The sequence below is a fragment of the Perissodus microlepis genome, chromosome 9, assembly GCF_051167445.1.
Source record: "Perissodus microlepis isolate ML-2025 ecotype Zambia chromosome 9, ASM5116744v1, whole genome shotgun sequence".
Classification (NCBI taxonomy): Eukaryota; Metazoa; Chordata; class Actinopteri; order Cichliformes; family Cichlidae; genus Perissodus; species Perissodus microlepis.
This window is the reverse complement of record NC_140469.1, coordinates 23,044,803-23,062,767: the sequence shown is the minus strand read 5'-3', so window position 1 is coordinate 23,062,767 and position 17,965 is coordinate 23,044,803. Positions and strand designations below refer to the sequence as shown.

Sequence of the window (17,965 nt, the reverse complement as noted above, 5' to 3'; positions counted from 1 at the left end):
TCTCAAAGCAGTGGTGCCATAATGCATACATCTTGATTCTTTTTTCTTATTATGCTCACTGGCTAAGCGTCTCTCACCAACAAGTAACTATGACTTTTTCCATTTATTAAAATAAGTTGTCCCATACAATTTTGAAGTAAAAGGAGCCAATGTGTACATTAAAACATATGCTTCACAACCCCAAATAGCAATTTAAAAACCTCTCAGAGGGGATATTATCTGGAATGTCACCGTAGCTGAAAGATGTAGCCCTATGCGATGGCTCTCAGTTTCCTGTCTAAAGGATTGTATCCACTGAGAGCCATCCAACTAGTCAGTGCACAAAGTTTAAAAAACAGAAAAACTTAAAGATTTACATCATGGAAAGATCTATAAGAAAATGCAAAGTGAGCTACAGTCATCTGGCCGGTGTGCTGTATAATAAGAAAGTGATTTTAATGGCTATAACTCAAGTGTCTGGTAAAAACTTTACAATGAAGACATTTCAGGCTTTCCCCATTTTGACTATTTGCTTTGATTAATTCTCAAAAGAAATGAAAAATCTGGATGTAAAACATCAACAACACCAATACAAATTTTCTTCACACCCCATAAATTCACCATAGTGCACTAGTGTAACGCACTTTGTGGAGGTTTACAGTGTCTAACGTGACCACATGGTCTAAACATTTCCCCGTAGACGAGAGACCTTGGCTCATACAGTGACATCCGCTTCTGATTAAAGCAAGCCTGTCTCCGGCTTTGTCCTTTTTAAGTCAACATCGGAGCAGACTGGGGCCAGGTTTCGGTTAGGAGGGTGTTCACCTCGACTACAAATCACTGTGACTGATGTGTCTATTGAACTGACACCATGTTGTATTTTTGCTCCAAACATAAACAAATGATGCTGATTCACATTTAGAATATTAAGCTAAACACTTTCTAAACACGAGAAGGGGTAATATTAGACTTTGCCGGATGGTTTGGTTGCTGCAACACTGCTGCTTTTGGAATAATCAGTGATTTTTGTCAAAGTAGCTCGCATGTCATCGACTGAGAGAACCACAAACACAAAAACCCTTGGAAAGCAAATAAACTCACAACAGATGCATTGTGGTGATAAATGATGTCTCTCTGTTTAGCCACAAAAATACTGGCATGCAAGTCTGCAGCCCATTAAAAGGCATAGCACCTTTTATGTTGTTGAAATGACAACATTTATGAATTTTACCATTTTTTATTCTTTTGGTAGATTAACCAAACTTCCTTTTCAGTTTCCTGCAGCTTTATACCATCCTGCTTCTCAACTGATTGTTCAGGCTGTAATGTTACAATTTTTGTTCATATTTATTGCATCTGCATCAGAGTTTCCAGGAGTGAAAAGTTCTGAACGTAGTGGAGCGTTTAACAGATGAACAATTGCTTTGCCTAGAATTACGTCACATCTCCGAACACAAGTCAGCTGCAAGATCAAAACCAGCTAAACTGCCTGCCTAATAGTAAATAGGTCCTTCTTGTGCTGCTAAAACAGTTCTGACAAAACAGTTAGGGCATGAATGGGAGAACTCTGGGGGTTTTAAATTGGGACTTGGGAAGTTGGGGCTCTTTGAAGTGTGTCTCCTGTCATTCCTAAACAGTTTTTGTGGTGTGGAGGGGCGTACTTGTCCTGCTTGGGGAGACCACTGCTGTCAAAATGCCATTGCCTTGGTTGGTGTGCTTGTTCTGCACCAATTTGGGTGGGTGGCAATCCAAATCATGAGTAAACATCCACATGAATGCCAGGATCGAAGGTTTCCGAGCAGAACAGTACTTTGTAACACTTTATCAGAGTTATTTACCTGTCAGTGGTTTTACTGTTTTTCTACCCGCTTCTTCTTCTTAAGTGCTGTGCCAAATGGCGATTGTGTTACTCCAAGATTCTCTAAACAGTTTGGTGGGGTTTTTTTTCATTTAGTCTTTCATTCGGTCAATAATGGTTTGTTTTCTTCTGCCTCTGCACTGAAAAAAATATGTTGTTGGATTTACTTAATTCAATGGTGGACATTTGTTGCACACAGATGTTTTGCTTTGGCAGCAACTTAAACAATTGAGTTAAATTAACACAATTTATTCATGTTCAATAAACCTGTGCAATTTGTGTTGATAAAATGTGACTTAAACATGTTTTGATGAAGTAATTTGAGCTCTTGGAATATTTTAATCCTTCACAATTTTTTCACTTTATCCCAACACCATTCAATAACTTTTACCCAATACTACTTGGTCACTTAAATACTAATACTGTTATCTTCAAATTACATTTTGCTATTATATTCTAGTATCAAATACACAATTTTCAAATGGAGGCCTTATAACAGATTGTATTGTTTTCTTCCAAGATGGTTGCTGGCATCCACCAGTAACCTTTCAAAACAAAATGTCTAATTTCACTGCATTGACAGTAGGTAAAGAATTAAACTGACATTACTCCTCTACCGAATCTGTATAAATCAACAGTTAAATGATGTCAGTTCTTCCGTGTTCTCTGGAATCAATCGCAGCAAAGAAATTAGACTGTTTCTTTTGAAAAATGTTACAGGACAATACAAAACATTCTATTTAAGGCCTCTGACGTCAAGATTCAGTTAAACAACAATTATAACTAAACAATTTGAGGTAATGTTAGTTTCCATTAACATTAAATTAGGTTACTGAATTGGCAAACACCTTCCTATTAACATTACCCATTTTACCCCAATAACTAAAGAAATTAGCACTTGCAGGTCAAAAACTTTATTCAAGAGACGCAAAAATAACATTGATACAGTGACTGTCAAGAATTACAGCACTGATCATACTGTGACATCTTGGTTCAAAACAGCACACTTAGAAATATTCAACGTTCTTTACTTCAACTGAATGAAACTGAAAATACCATTTCACACGACCCATATGGGATATTTAGACTGTATAACTGTTCACGCTACATCTCTTCACTAGTAAAAGAAAGAAAAAATACAAAGAGAAATTTAAAAATGCTGCCAAACAGACAAACAGAGAACTTGTACAGAGCAAAAGGAAAAACAAACAACAACAACAAAAACGGTTCGTCCTCATGGCAGTTGCAGAGTATATAAAAATGAACCCTGCGATCTGTTCCTGGAATTGAGCTTCAAAAATGCAGCAGAACAAGTGTGAGATTTAAATGTCCTCTCACCTAGAGCTGATCACCTCACATGCATAACAGTGAGCTTTCCTTGCAGGAGCAGTTTTGTCTTAGTTGTGAGCTTTTCTTGAGAGCTGAGTTGCATCCAACTCCATTACCACCCTTTGAATCACCTCAAAAGTGTAGCAGAGCTGTGATGGGTAACTCATATCGAAGGAATAAAAAAGGCCCAAACAGCATGGCTACTGCAAAGGTCACGTTATCCAGATCTTGAAGAACTACTATACCCTCGATGATGATGCCAACATCAGAAAAGTCATTGCCTGGCGCATCCTCTGGAGACAGATGTTCATTGTGGTTTTCTCAATCTGTGCAGTGGCCTCAGTCAAGTCCTGGTTAAACACAAAACATTTCTTTAAGATTCCTTTTTAAACTCATCTCTTTTGAATCTACCAGTTCTAATGTTAGAGTAATTTAAACCAATGAAAGCAACATAGTAAATAGCTATACCAAAGAGTGGCCTGCCATGCTGCCATTCATGGTCTAACAGAGTTTCTAAGAGAGAGTGAAAAACATAATAATTTCAAATGCTTTACATTAGTTTTTGTTAGAAAGACACCGGCCCATCAGAAATCCAGGTTATGTCACTCAGAAGATGTTAGAATTTAGACTTTCAGCCCCACAATTTGGTTAGTTGTTGGTCAGTTGGTCTTTTTTTTTTTTCAAACAAAAGCTAATGTAAATATTGGTGGGATTTTCCTTTGTACACTAGAATGACAAATTTAAAGTTTTTTCACACTGATGTGACCCCTAATACAGGGGTGGGGCCTCAAGGGCCGGCGGCCGAGTTCACTACCAGGCCTCATGTGAACTTCAAATTATTAAAGAGGACTACTGGTCCTAACCAGTCCAATGAGGATCAAGTGGATAACTAAATGCATTTTTAAATGTTGCAAAGCCACAATCTACTCATAAAACACTCACCATGAACTCCTGCACCAAGATGTTGCAATTGTCTTTCACACAGATGCGGAGCACTTTGATGAGACTCCCTTTGAGCATTAATGTCATCCTTAAGTATTATAACAAAGAAAACAGAGATTTGTGAACTTTTCAGTAGCACAGAAGAAAATGATCCCAGACAAAAACTCTTGACTTTTTAAACCAGTCAACATGCAACACCAGCATCTACAAAGCAATATCAAAAATTCCTGTTTGACATCAACTTTATGGATATATAGTTTCCAGAACATATATTTTTAAAAAAAGATACATTTTTCTCAGCGGGCCAGTAAATGCATGACGAAAATTATGGCATCCTTTCAGTGGAATCAGTACTCACAGGTAATAGTTGACTGTTTCAGTGGATGCAGCATAAAAATCTTTTACTGACCTAATGCAATACATATACACTTTGTAGTTAAAGAATTTTAAAGTTCTTACTGTCATCGTGGCAGCTACATCCTTTAGCTTTGTGCCCTGTTCCCCCGATCACTTTGCAAACACTTTCAGCAGACTGTCAGAGAGAAACTCAGCTCCGTCAGAAACCTTGACTGTAAAGGCATGGTTGGGATGCACTGGAATGCTGCATTTTATCTGAAATAACATTTTGAAATTTTGAAATAACAGCAGGCACTGTGCTTGGTTAATCAGTAATGTTTTGTTGAATAAAAACTGTGTTTCCAGATCTTATGGGATTAAACAAAATCCAAAGATGTTTGTTTCTGATTTGCAACCCAACAACCCACAAGTTACAACCTCATTTTAGTTCAAGTGTGCATTAATGTGAGTCCAGTAATCACCTTTCTGACAATACATACAGGTATAAGTTAAACCTATGGCAGATTTTGGATTTCTCTGTTGTATTAATAGGGTGGTCTGTTTGAGTATGCATGCACCTAATAATTATACAAAACCCATTATAATTAAGTTACAGAAACCTTAAGCGAAAATAGAATATACTTTTTCACCATAACACCTTGAACCCACAATCCATCAGCTGACTCCTGGTGAAATGCAGAATAGAGGTCGTCTCTCAATGTGCAGCAAAAAAAACAAAAGGACTGCAGGTGAGGGCAGGTGAGGGCAGGAGGGGTAGGGATGTAAGCTAGCATAATGCCGCTAATGATATTAGCTAAAGCTGTTCAATGTCCAAAATCTCACTAACACCAGGTGCAGTAAATACACAATGTAACTGAAGAGTCAGTTGGCAAATCTATTCACACAGAAAACCAAATTATGTTATGAGTGCCTCATAATTAGGTTTAATGTGATATTACGGCTCTTGTGCCAAAGACAAATTCAAATGAAAAAGCGCCAATTCTTTGACAACAGATAAAACAGCAAATAAGCTAACGGCTCTTTTTTAGCATGTTACAAGGCGACGCTCTAGACGTTTAACTACATTTGGCTGAAATATGGTAAATATTAATTCAAAAAATCAAGACATACCAAAAACGTAGAGTTGGCTGCTCAACTTGACTGAGATGGATGCCTTTTTTGAACCACGATCCAAAGCCCGCGAGATGAAATCACGCGTGGTTTCACGAGATTTAACGTTGCTATCTTATTGACTTACTTCACCTGAACATGATATGAAAATTTAATACACCCTTTCTGCATATCATGTAGTTTTTACACTATATAGTTACATTTATCTTTAAAACATGAGGTAATTGTGTTAAATACATGCAAGATGCTTACATAAATCCAAGAGATGGCCAGTCCCTTTTTTCAGTGTGCTTCTTCTCCCTTCGATTTATCCAGATGCAATATCATATTCCAATCCTGCTCTTCTTCAAAAAATCTTGCTTGTTTCTCTCTGGTATTTTTATATACTGATCTTTGGTGTTTACTCAGTCCCGATCCCTGTAAATGCTAATTAAGACCCTCAATTGCTAATACTTGCTCATTAAGACTAGCATTTGGTTGTTATGTATAAATATCATATTGTTTGTTGGTCATATGCAGAGCCTGCACACAGCTTTGCAGATCTTCATCTACATGTTACAGCAGTTTGCTGTAACCAGGGGCAGTGACAAAAAAAATGTGTGGAACAGCCCGTCAAATGCAAAAACATTTAAAAATGCCTTCATTTTGTCTAGTCCATCACTCCCGCAAAGCCCCATATACTTCAAATTGAACGCGAATTTAATTTTCTTTATTTTGCCACAATTTTATGTTAAGATTATTTTGGGTTTTATTGTAAAATGTAACTATATGCTATTAAAAAACTGTGATCAGCTGTCTTTTTGCAACATGAAGTTTTTGCAATGTGTGTTCAAATATGGAACTTAGCAGGAGCGCTGGGTGTTTTTTCCATATTTTAACAAGCCAATACTTGACAATGTTTGATGCATTTCTCCCAAATTATAGATCTTGGTTCATTTTGATGGTAAAAAATACCAGTGAAAATTCTAGGCTTTTATCGGTAATAATCGATAAATTTCAGTGAATTTCACAGCACTCATTATAAATGTCCAAATTGTCTACCGCAAAATTTTTGTGCAAGTCGGAGATGGTTGAGCAGAAGGCTTGGTTGGCTGGAGATGAGCCATACCCAAAATCATTCACATAGTCACAGACCTACGCAGGCAGACAGTTTAGCCCCTAGTACTTACAATGTGATTACTTTATTCATTATTAACCTCGTTCTACTGCCACCATTTGATATTGACCTCATCTTTTTTGTGTGTCTTGATCTGTCTTAATTACAGCTGATATATTATTTTGTTTTTTAGATTCAGCCTTACTGAGGGTTAGCAAACAATATGATAATATTGTATTAATGTTCACAGAATTGACATCCAAGTCACATAATTCCTCTAATAAAGGAAAAAATGCCTGCTACGCATAGACTGTGGTGCAGGTAGTTCCTAAACTGTTGACTAAACTTCATATTTAAGTGCTACTGTGATGGATCACCTTTGGGCATTAAGTCTCACAACAATCACCGTGCCATCTCCCACAATCTGGACTCTTGATGAATGTAGGCCTATAGTCTTAGTTTTTTAGCTCCTATCCATTCAAGGGGGAAAAATCTGCCTCTTTATTTGATTTAGCAGCTTCCCCAGCTAATCGCTACATTTCTCTGCCTTCCATTTGGTCCAGAAAGGTACCATAAAGTGGGTTTTTTAGAGCTTTTTATCAGTCGACTCCTGGAAGTTGATTGAAGGGGAATTTGTTAGCGCTACAGTGAAAACAAAACCACAAAAACACAAATCTATGAGGAACAAAAAGAAGCAATATAGGGAACAAGAGTTTCATCACTTTGTACTTTTTTTTAAAATTCATTACTAATATAGAAGTGGAAGAACTTTAAAGTTTGGGTTTTTTAATATACACACATAGCTCTCTCTCCTTTGTGTTTTCCCTTTCCTGTTCTGTTTCTCTGTCCCTGTTTCTCTCTCTGATGTCTCTGAAACTCTTCATGTGCTAAGAGTCTCATTTGATCTACAGCGTCAAACATCTGGAGCAGTGCTGCGCCCAAACACCTGTTTCCAATTCAGGCAGCCGACAGAAACATTTGATTGTTTCTCGCATGCAGACTCCCCCTCACCCTCACCCCCGTCTCTTGCTCTCTTCCTTCTTTGACTCATAGGCTATTTGTTAAATTTAAGTCAAAGAACTGGCCTTCCATAGGTAGTAATAGATGGAAGAATAATATGAAGCTGATTAAGACCAATTGTGAGGAAAATACAGTGTATGATTTTTCAGGTGTTTTGGCACCTTTGCTGCCGAATAAGGCTGCTTTAAAAAAGGCTGCTTTTAGTTTCAGTATGTTTGAGGTTGAGCTGAGTGAACACTGTCGGAAGGTCAAACTTTTACCCGCCAATTTAAAGGAAATTGATAGCTGTTCACTGTGAAATGTTGATTGTCATGATACGTGGTTCCAAAATATAAAATCACTCTCGGGTTGATAGAATAAAGGTCACATTAGAGGTCCAATGATGTGGCTACACAGGAATCCATTAGAGGCACATTACGCATTCACATATACTACAATGATCCAATAACTCTGTAAAATACCTTTCTCGTCTGGTGAGGATTAGCAGCGAAACTGTTTTTCATCCACAAGTCAATATTTTTGGAATAAAACCAGCAAAGTAACATTTTTTTTTTCAAAAGAAAAAAGAAATTCCTTTTATGGCAAAATATATGTATATTTTATTTGGTGTTGAACCAGAATACTGTAAATACACTGACGTTCCACAAGAAACTTGCAGGGAGTCTAAAAGCACCTCAAAAATATCACCGCGTGCAAAGAAGTGAGAAAAAAGGTGAAGAATTTCAGCGGCGCCTTTGCTGCCAGCTCTCTGAAACACTTAATTATGCCTAATTGTTCAGAGGACAGAACACACACAGAGGCAATTAGGAGGGATATGCATGGGCAGCTCTTTACAGAGGAACAGCGTTTAGGCAAAAGAATAACAAAGGAAGATGTTTGCATATTCCATAATACTACGCAAAACTATATGTGTACAAGTAGACACTATCACTACATGTCTACTCAGTGCTTTACTCCATACTATACATATTTTTACTGTTTTATCATACCTAACAATTCATATGCATTCCACAGCAAAATACAAAGGTCCTGTTTCGTAAAATAAATACCAAAAACAACATTTTTTTTAAATCCCTGCTCTTTTAAATGGTACTACAATAGATTTGGCGAGACTATTTTTTATATATTTCAGCAAATTACCATATTTTGAAAGGAAGTTAGATGAGAACAATGATAGCATTCTCATATCGGTGTGTTATCTATGAAATTAGCTTAGTTTAGCTACACACAGAGACTGAAACAGAGGGAAACAGCTGGCTTGGTTTTGTGCAGTAGTTAAAAAAAACAGCCTGCCAGTATTGTCAAAGCTCAACAATTTACAAGTTAAATTGTGTTTGTTTAATCATTACAACAAAAAAGCAGAGCCGTCAAGGGCTGAGAAAATTAAGCTACTGTAGAAGTGCCAGAAACTCCAGATCCTCAAGTCTAGCCTCGAGGCTAGCTTCAACTCCCCACTTAAAACACTTATTCACAGTAGAGATGTTCACAGCCTCATGCAAAAACTGGTTTTCTTTGATGTCCTTTAAACAGACTAATAACATCCTAAGTTGGTGCCTCTTCATGATGTCTGTGTAATGCTGACTGAATTGCTACATGTGAATGCCAACACAGGCAGCTGGAGCTATTAGCTGTTTATCTTTGCTAGCTAGAAGTGACTGAACCAGACTTCTCCAACACAACGGTGCCAAGACCCTACAAAAAAGCCTATTAAACAAGAGTTAAAAAGTTCAGTTGATGACATCAAGACGACTACATCCATCTTAACGGAGCAACTCAGCAAAAGCTAATGTGTAATTTAGCTGCTTTATGAGGGGTTATTTCCTAACTCTGAGCATTTGCCAAGTGATTTTGACTAGTGAGTTCCACAAGCCAAGGAGTTACCAATCAAAGCAAAGAACACCTCCACAACCTGCATTTTATTTGGAACTGAAGCGTATTTATATGCTTCCAAGTTTTCTGTGCTAGCCCACAGAACTGCCAAAGTGCGGGTACCCCACAACGCAATGCTGTGACTTAACACATTTGATAGGTTAAAGGTGTTACAGTTTCTGTGTCTCTGAGGATGCAAAGGTTCACACGGTTAGAATGCCTAAAGCGCTTGAAATAAAGGCAACAGGACTTCTTTCTGATGAAAGAAGACATTTTAACTTTCATTTAAGTGGCTTCGTCGGTTCTAAAAACTGATGGAGAGTCGCAGATATTTAACTGCTGCAGTGGTGTCCCCTTGGAGGTGGTCCTGCAGGTTGCTGTAGACACAGATGGATGAAGCAGGGAATGTTCCTTTGGTTAAATGCTGCTGTGTATTAGAGATGCTAATACATTTCCATACTGTTGGCTAATACCAGGTCAGCTGTTTCCCCTGTTTGAAGTTTTTGTGCTAAGCTAACTCCAGAAAACGGTTCTCTGCATTTCCCCAAATGTTAAAATACTGCTTTAACAACCTCATAATTCAATACAAAAAGGTTTAATACAGTATGGATGTTAAGTATTAATATATACATATTAAATGATTCACACGCAAAAGTAGACATGCCAATGTGTGTGTACATACGCACAGACATACATAAGCACCATTTCCAAGTATCCACACCATTTACACATACAGACAAACACACACTCACACATTCAGACATTTGATGTAGAATTGGTCACTGCTCAACCAGCCGAAGTACTTCAAGCAAAAAGCAGTACTTTTAGCATCTAAGTGTTACACCCTACAAAAAAAATAATCATAAACGTCTATACAGGTGCAGAAATATACATTAAAGATAATGTGACAGGATATGTGGAAAAGAAGACTACATTTTATTAGCCCGTATTTGTCCTTCAACATGTGCAAAACTGTCTTTTTCCACAAAATGATGATGAGAAAAGCTCAGCCCCTTCTTGGATCACACTGCCACCCAGAGAATTGAAATGTTAGTGCCGCCCTCGTGTGCTATCTGGTTAATTCGTCCACGGATGCAGTCCAGTGTGACGTACAGAGCCGTGCCATTCTGGACTTGAAATGAGGCTCTCAGCCCTACACTGGCCCACTCGCTTCCTTCAGGCATAGATCCTGACACCTGCTGAGCCACAGGACCAGCCTGCTTGCCCTGACCCCCTACCCGCTGCAGAGTGAGTTTTACTATATTACAAGAGTGGATCAGCTTGAGGTTGAGAGCTATGTTCACTGTTCCTTTCTCACGGAATATAAAGTTCTTCCGGCTGTTTGGCTCCCCAGAGCGGGCCAAGTGGACCTGTGGTGTATCTGGGCTGATCTGCTGGAACAATAGAGGTTTATTCCTCACCGCTCCAAAGGGAAGACCGGTCCTGGACACAGTAGCCGTAAAGGCTGACGACACTGCTGAAGGAATCCAGATAAGACTCAAAATACTGATTCCAGTGCTGTCCCCAAAATAGCGGACGTTGCACTGAGACGGGGATGTGATCTCAAAGTTGAGCATGTCTCCACTGTCCACGCTCACAGCACCTGAGAGTGTAATGGAAGTGTCCCTGTAATTAACGCCAGTCTTAAAAGCCTGCATCACCTCTTGGCCGGTTCCGTTGCGGTTTATATAGGCAATCAAGGAGAAACCCTCTCGAACGCAGGTGTGCCCCATGGAGTAAAGTGCTTGCTGAAGGACAAACTTGACCACTCCGCGCTCGGTGAAGCGCACCCCACGGTTGTCATGAGTCAGGCTGATCATGTAGGGGTCTGAAACTGAGGTTATGCGGAAAGTTGGGCGGTAGCTGGTCTGGTAGTGCATCAGCAGGGACATCTGAGCTGTCATAGCTACAGCACCAGTATCATGAGACAACCAGAGCAGACTCAAAGAGGGCCCTGCAGCATCATACACGTGAAGATCTTTGCTCTGATTGCAATGTTGATTTGGACTCCTCAACAGCAGTGTGAAGCTGTGGTTAGGCTCCACCTCCACCCCGGTACTGACGCTGACCCCCTGGAAATACTTCCCATCTGGTTGTTCGATGCGAACACCGCTGAGGTCCTTACCCTCCTCCTCCTGGCTCCCATTTAGCCTCATCCCCAACTGGAGGAAGTTCCTGCAACTGTGCTTTATTGCAAAGTTATGATCCAACCACACCAGCCCGTGCTGCTGGAAGGTCAACTGGCCGACCTGGTTGGACAGCAAATCGCTTTTTTCTTTGCTTCGTATGTTTAGCTGAAGCCCAGGAAAGATGTGGGTGCCAGATGATCTGGCGGGGGGAACTGCCACATTCGCCATCCAAGACTCAGAGAGCCGGGTCTCCGAAAGCTGGCCACAGATGGTGTCACTGACTGCTGTACAGGGAACAGTGACAGGCTCTCCATCACAGTCAGAGCAGGCCTGGCACTCCTGCAGCTCCTGGTTGTAGAAATATTCATGACCGCACAAGCCCATTATTGCGTCTCTCTCAGAAATGCCCAGACACCTGAATCCCCCTGCAAAATAAAAAGGTCCAAACAGGCTCTGACAGCTGCATAGACACGTAGCTCAGTAAAGTATGGCTGTTTTCTCAGCGCAAATAACGTTTTAGATAAACTGGTGGGAAATTTTTCTATATCAGAGTGAAAATAAGGAATAAGGATTCATTAATTATCAGCAAAATAAGCACTGCGAACTCACCTGGAGTATTAAGGCACTTCACTCGCTCTCCACAAATATTTGGTAATTCAAGGCATTCGTCTCTGTCCTGCAAGTCATGCAAATTAAAAGTATCATCATGAGTGTATCCTGTACATCAATAACTGGGTTTAACTGACGCATTCTTTAAAGCATTTATGCTTGATCAGGAAATAGATAAGATGAGCTATCTAAGCTCAAAGGTATAAACATTCTCACCTCCACATCAGCTATGTTTAGATTTTGGCATATGCTGGCATATGCTTGGGAACCACTAGCTGGAAACCAACACGTGAAACCTCAACTATCAGCTAAAACCGCTTCACACTTTTTTTTTTTTTGTTTGTTTCCTTTTTTTCCTGTTTTGCTCTCAGTTTGTTTTGACACATCAGATGACGGCATACCTGGCACATTCTGTCCGCAGTTGGAGAGCACTGTGAGATGAGGAAGAAACCTGGTGGACACATGGTGCACTTTTCACACCGAGCTGGGTCCTTTTGAAAGTCACAGTACTCCTCTGATCCACAGGGTGAAGGACAGCCCAGGAGAGGCTGAGGAAAGTGAGCCTCCCCGACCACATCCATCACCTTAGAGTTGATGTCCACTTTGTGGACGGCGTAGGATTTCTGCAGGTGGCTGCGGGCTTGGCTTTGCAGTCCAGCCAGCTGGCTCTCGAAGTAGCTCTGCAGCTCGCCCTTCAGGCCCTGGAAGGAAACCTGTTTGAAGGTGTCTGAGAGGAGACCGTACTGGGCCTTCACCACATCCATTTGCTCATACATTCGCTGCTGCTGCTCCAGGATTTCACGCTGCTGTGACAGCAGGGCCTCCTGTTGGTCAGCGAGCTTCTGCTGCAGATCGCGGATGATAATCTGCTGGGCTCTCAGGGCCTCCACAAGCTTCTCCTGCCCCTTGGACAGCTGGAGGTGCAAGATGAGGGCATCTTCCGAAGGAACTTCATTCTCCCCTGTCATGAAATAAATGCACAGTGAAGGGAAAAAAAACAGGGAGAAGAAATCGATTAGATGTCGTTAAGCCTTGTACTGAGGTGTGACTTCTCCAAACAGTGCTGACAGTAAGTGTGAACAGCCTGTGACTCCAGCTGCATAGCCAGCCATGGCCAAGTGTAGCCTACTAAAAGTTTCCTGTATGGAGCCACATCAAAGCATTCAAAATTTTCTGGGCAATTGACTCTGAGACATTTTTCCAGTCCAGCTACTCTTTGCCCTGCAGGTATCTTTTTTTTCTTTCTTTCTTTTTTGTGGGGGGAGGCTGAAGGTCAACAAAGTTGTCATTTGTCTCCAGAACACTCTTGTGTTGATCATTAATGAGAGATTGTAAGTCAGTAAAGGGCAGCATGCATTTGAGTTATTTATATACACCCACCTTTTAGTAAAGGCATATCACTTTTAAGAGTCACAATGTGCATGTCTGCATTTTTTTTTTTGTTCCTGGCATGCAGGAACTTATAATATAATGTTAAATAGATAAATAAATAAATAAATAATATATAATAATGTTGATGAACATAGCAGACCTGGCTTGATATCACATGTAAGCTGGACACCTAAAGGCGCTGCGCCAAGTTCCGACGATGGATATCCAAACTCCGGAAAATCCCCCAGAAACTGCGCGGCTCTGTCCGACAGATGTACAGGAGGCACGCTCTCCTCTGAACCGGCCAGACATCCTTCTCCCACACAAGCCACTGCTCGAGCTTTTGGCCGTATCCTCAGCGGCAGTCTGCACTCGATCCCTTTACAGTCTCTGGTGTCATTGCTGGGTTGAATTTGTCTCACATGAACAGCGCACTCCGCATCGGTGCATCCTGCAGGTAAAACTTCAGGCGCACTCCTCCGAGTGCTGCCGTCGCTGTGCCGCCCGCGCAGTAGCAGCTGGGCGCCTGGAAAAGTCTCCGGTGCCGCTCTTGGAGAGCTCGGGTACACGCGGTGTTGGCCGGCGGCTACATGAGCCGTTTTCCCCTGCGTTGACGGGTTAAACTGCCGCGGGGGTCTGGAAGATCGGCTCCCCGGACAGTGCGCCCCGGTGCACGGTCTTGGATCGCCGGTGTCTCCGCCATAGCAGTGCGTCCCCCGGCAAATCTCCGCTACAGCTTGCGCGGCGTTGTGCAGCGATACCCAGGAGAGTTGCAGCAACAGCAGAGATGTCAGTAAAAGCATTTTCGCATCTAATATGTGGGCTTACTCTGCCTGCAAAAGAAGGAAACGCGAGGTAAGAGTCCCAAATGGAAAACTTGGAGGAAAAAATCTCAAAGGTGATAACTCAAGCCATCACTGATCTCCTTCTCGATTAAACCCACCTCTCACACAACTGAAACAAACTTTACAGACTTGGCAGCTCATCTGTGCACATTACCTTCAGCTCCAGGGTTTGGTGAGGCTGGCTTTCCCGACCGTCACAAAGGAGTAAAAACACTGGACTCACGCATTACTGCCGGCTCTCTCCATGCCTGACCCACTCTGAGGGCTTCTGCACTATAATGTCAGTGTATGTGGCATTCCTGAGACTTAATTAGCATCAGGTTTCCCCAGCTACAAATTAACCCTTCACCCTCTCCTCTCCCTTGAGTTCCCCTCTGAACTAAAAGGTTTTGAAAGAACAAGAATAAAATAACATTTTTGATGCCTGAAACTGAAACATCCCTAATTTCAACCTGAAACAAATAAACGAAAGGGGAAAAAATGACATGCATTTTAATTATATCTCATCTTTTCACTTTTGACTTTGCTCACTGTTGACTTTTCTTTGACCCTGTGGCCCTCTGAGTTGCAAAAGCATACAGTACTTTTTGTTTAGCACACCCTGAATGTTGAGACAGCTGCTGGTTCCTCAACCCAGCGTCCTTCGTGCTTTAGCGCTGGCCTTGTCAACCCTTTTTATAGACAAAGCGAGCAGAGGTCAAACTTTTGTGAAGAGACCTATGGCAGAAGTCAGGAATGTGAAAAACACATCTGGTTTTTGGACTCGCTCCCAATTTCTCTCCTTTTTTTGTTTTTAGTGCTTCTGCACAAGCACATAAGGTTATCTGAGGATGACGTCTGCATGGATGTTATTAGTTAAGCAGTTCTGATATTACTGTCTTATTCAAAGGTCCAGGAGCCAAATGAATAGATGCAAAAGTTGTATGATCATATTTAACTGAATAACTCAAGATTTAGCCAAATTTCAGAATATTTAAAGCAAAATGCTGGACATTTTACAGCATCATGGGTACAGACTCTTAGAAATGTACATGTTTTAGTTTACATCACTCATTTATACGTCTTGTGATTATTGTTTCAGGGTTTCTGAGGTGTTATTTTGTCTTTAGACTTTGATTGTTGTGGACATGTTTGTGTGGATGTGGTTTAGAGTGTTTGTGTGACTGACAGCAGAGTTAGGGTTTAGCAAAGGAAAGGGGCCACTGTGAATGAGGCTCCTGTAGCGATTAATCACATCCAGCCACCGTTTCTATTCTGGGTGGCTGTTAAAAATGTTCAATCAAAAAGAGTTCCTGTACCCATCTGGTGCAAAGAAGAGAGGAGCTGAGGCGAGGCAGAACTCAAGAAAGACGAGTAGCTGCGTCCAGAGTGCAACTTTTCATCTTCAAAGTAAAGACGAAAGGTTACTTAATTAATTGCTTATGACGGCCAATCAAATGGCAGTAATTTACTGTAAAGCTTGTATTCTATAACACACAGCAGTGTAAATTTGATTAAAGAAGTCACACTGTACAATTAAACAGTTTAATGCTGGTAAAAATGTACCTTATGATTTTATTATAACATAATCATGCCTTTTTCTCTTTTAATTTTGTCTTTCCGTGTCACATTTTGGGCGTTTTTGCTCACGTTTTCGACTCAGCCAGTCACAGCAGTCATCCTAGCCCATGTTAACAAAAGCAAACCTCATTGTATTCATTTATTGGGCTCAGATGGCAAATAAATTCAGCCAAGCAGAATAAGGAGGGCTGTATCAGGAATCCATTTGTATGTTCTTGCATTCAAAAACATCCAGCTAGCAGTTGCTTGTTATCCCGGTGCAAACTTGCGGTGTTGATCATTGCACCACAAAGAGGGAGTGGGGAAAATAACTGCAGGTTGGTAGGTTCACACCTCCCACTGATTTCAGTCATGTTTGGCATGTACAGTACAGCAAAGAACAAACAGAGGGCACTAAAAGACTCCTGCATGCATCACTTTTCACATCATCTCAGTGACAGTTTCTCCTCTGCAGCACTACATATCGTTTTGCAAGGTGCCCACTGGTTTTGTCATTATCACCCCATTTCCTTTTAGTGCCCAGGCACAAGAAATGCATCTTGAGGTGTGTTGGAGCGCTCAGAATGCAGACTAATGGCTAAAAAGAATGCTCCACACCTCACACCTTACCATATGCAGTTCTGCAACTTTCAAGCCGACAGACTTTTCTTTGTGCAGTAGAACTCAAGGCTCGACACTGCAGATCCCCCTTTAAGCACACAGTTTGATTAAATAACTAAAAAATAACAATCTCGTTCAGCTTCTTGGCTCGGTGCTGTGATGTATGAGCTGCAACATATGCTGGCAAAAACCATTATCAGAATCAGCTCTCCTGGACCACCCTCAGTCTCCGAGGAGAGCGCAAACGCAAAGCGGAGCAGACAAAAAAATCCCCTCGCTCTCTGCTGCCGAGCTCCACAACTGTTAATCAGTGTATTTATTTGAGAAATGTTCTCCGAGGCACTGGCGTGCTTGTGTTTGGGAGATGTTTAGAGCTAATGGGAGGCTGCCTTTGGTGTCCATCTGTTTGTCAAACCCTGAGAGAATGAGGAAATGAGGGTGGTTGGGACACATGCTTGTACCCAGGGTGTTTGTTTAATACATCACGAGTCATGAAAGACTCTTGGAAGCATTCAAGGTTATTTGGTTTCCCCCTCGTGGTGCTCAGATTTACCATATGATGACGGGATTTCGCCACAGTGGTTTGTCTTTGCTGTCATGGCTCAGGCTGGTCTTGAGGGGAAATGGGACATAGAAGTGTTAATATTAGTAAAAATCAAGATAATCTGTTCTGTTAGGCATAATTTCAAATTAATTTTTTTATATTGTATGTGAATTCTTTTTAAGGTGGAAAGAGGATAAAAAAAGAGATCAGAAATCTTGTTTTTGGCCTCCCAAGATGACTCAAGGAGAAATGCAAATAAATACAGCTATCTGTGTCTGCACGGTCAGATAACAGAGCCAGAGGCTATTCATAGTTTGACAGTTTAACTCTCCTTGGTTCCTCCTAAAGATAACCGACTTTGTTGCACCACACCATTACCCTAAGACAATTCTTCCTGATTTTAACAATAAAAGCTAAGATTTTATGTAAATTAATGTATTCTAGTGCACTCTGCTTACATTTAGGAGGTATGTTAGAGGTTGTACAGCAAATAATGCACTTCATTTAGGCGACTGTATTTTCTAACAAGAATTTAGACAAGTAAAGCCCAGCTGAAGTGTCTTTCACCACTACAGCGTGCCACTCCTGTCTACAGACTTGCTGTAAATCAGTTTCAGTGAGGTGAATTATTAACCAAGACCCGTCACATTCCTCCCGCTGATTCAGCCTTTCTCTCGATCCAACTGAGGCATTTCTTTTTTCTTTCAATAAAAAAAAAAAAACTTCCCAATCTGCTCGAGTGGCTGT

General features: G+C 40.9%; 1 protein-coding gene across 1 annotated transcript; it reads right to left on the bottom strand.

The window, feature by feature from the left end:
* Positions 1-10,139: 10,139 nt before the first annotated feature.
* nell3 (NELL (neural EGFL like) family member 3) lies at positions 10,140-14,798 on the bottom strand. Its single transcript, XM_084939701.1, has 5 exons — positions 14,669-14,798; positions 13,830-14,502; positions 12,700-13,259; positions 12,299-12,365; positions 10,140-12,114 (listed from the first exon to the last, which is right to left on the bottom strand). The coding sequence occupies exons 2-5, from the start codon at positions 14,470-14,472 to the stop codon at positions 10,583-10,585; spliced, it is 2,802 nt and encodes a 933-aa protein (XP_084795827.1). The 5' UTR covers positions 14,473-14,502; positions 14,669-14,798; the 3' UTR covers positions 10,140-10,582.
* Between the last annotated feature and the right edge of the window lie 3,167 nt (positions 14,799-17,965).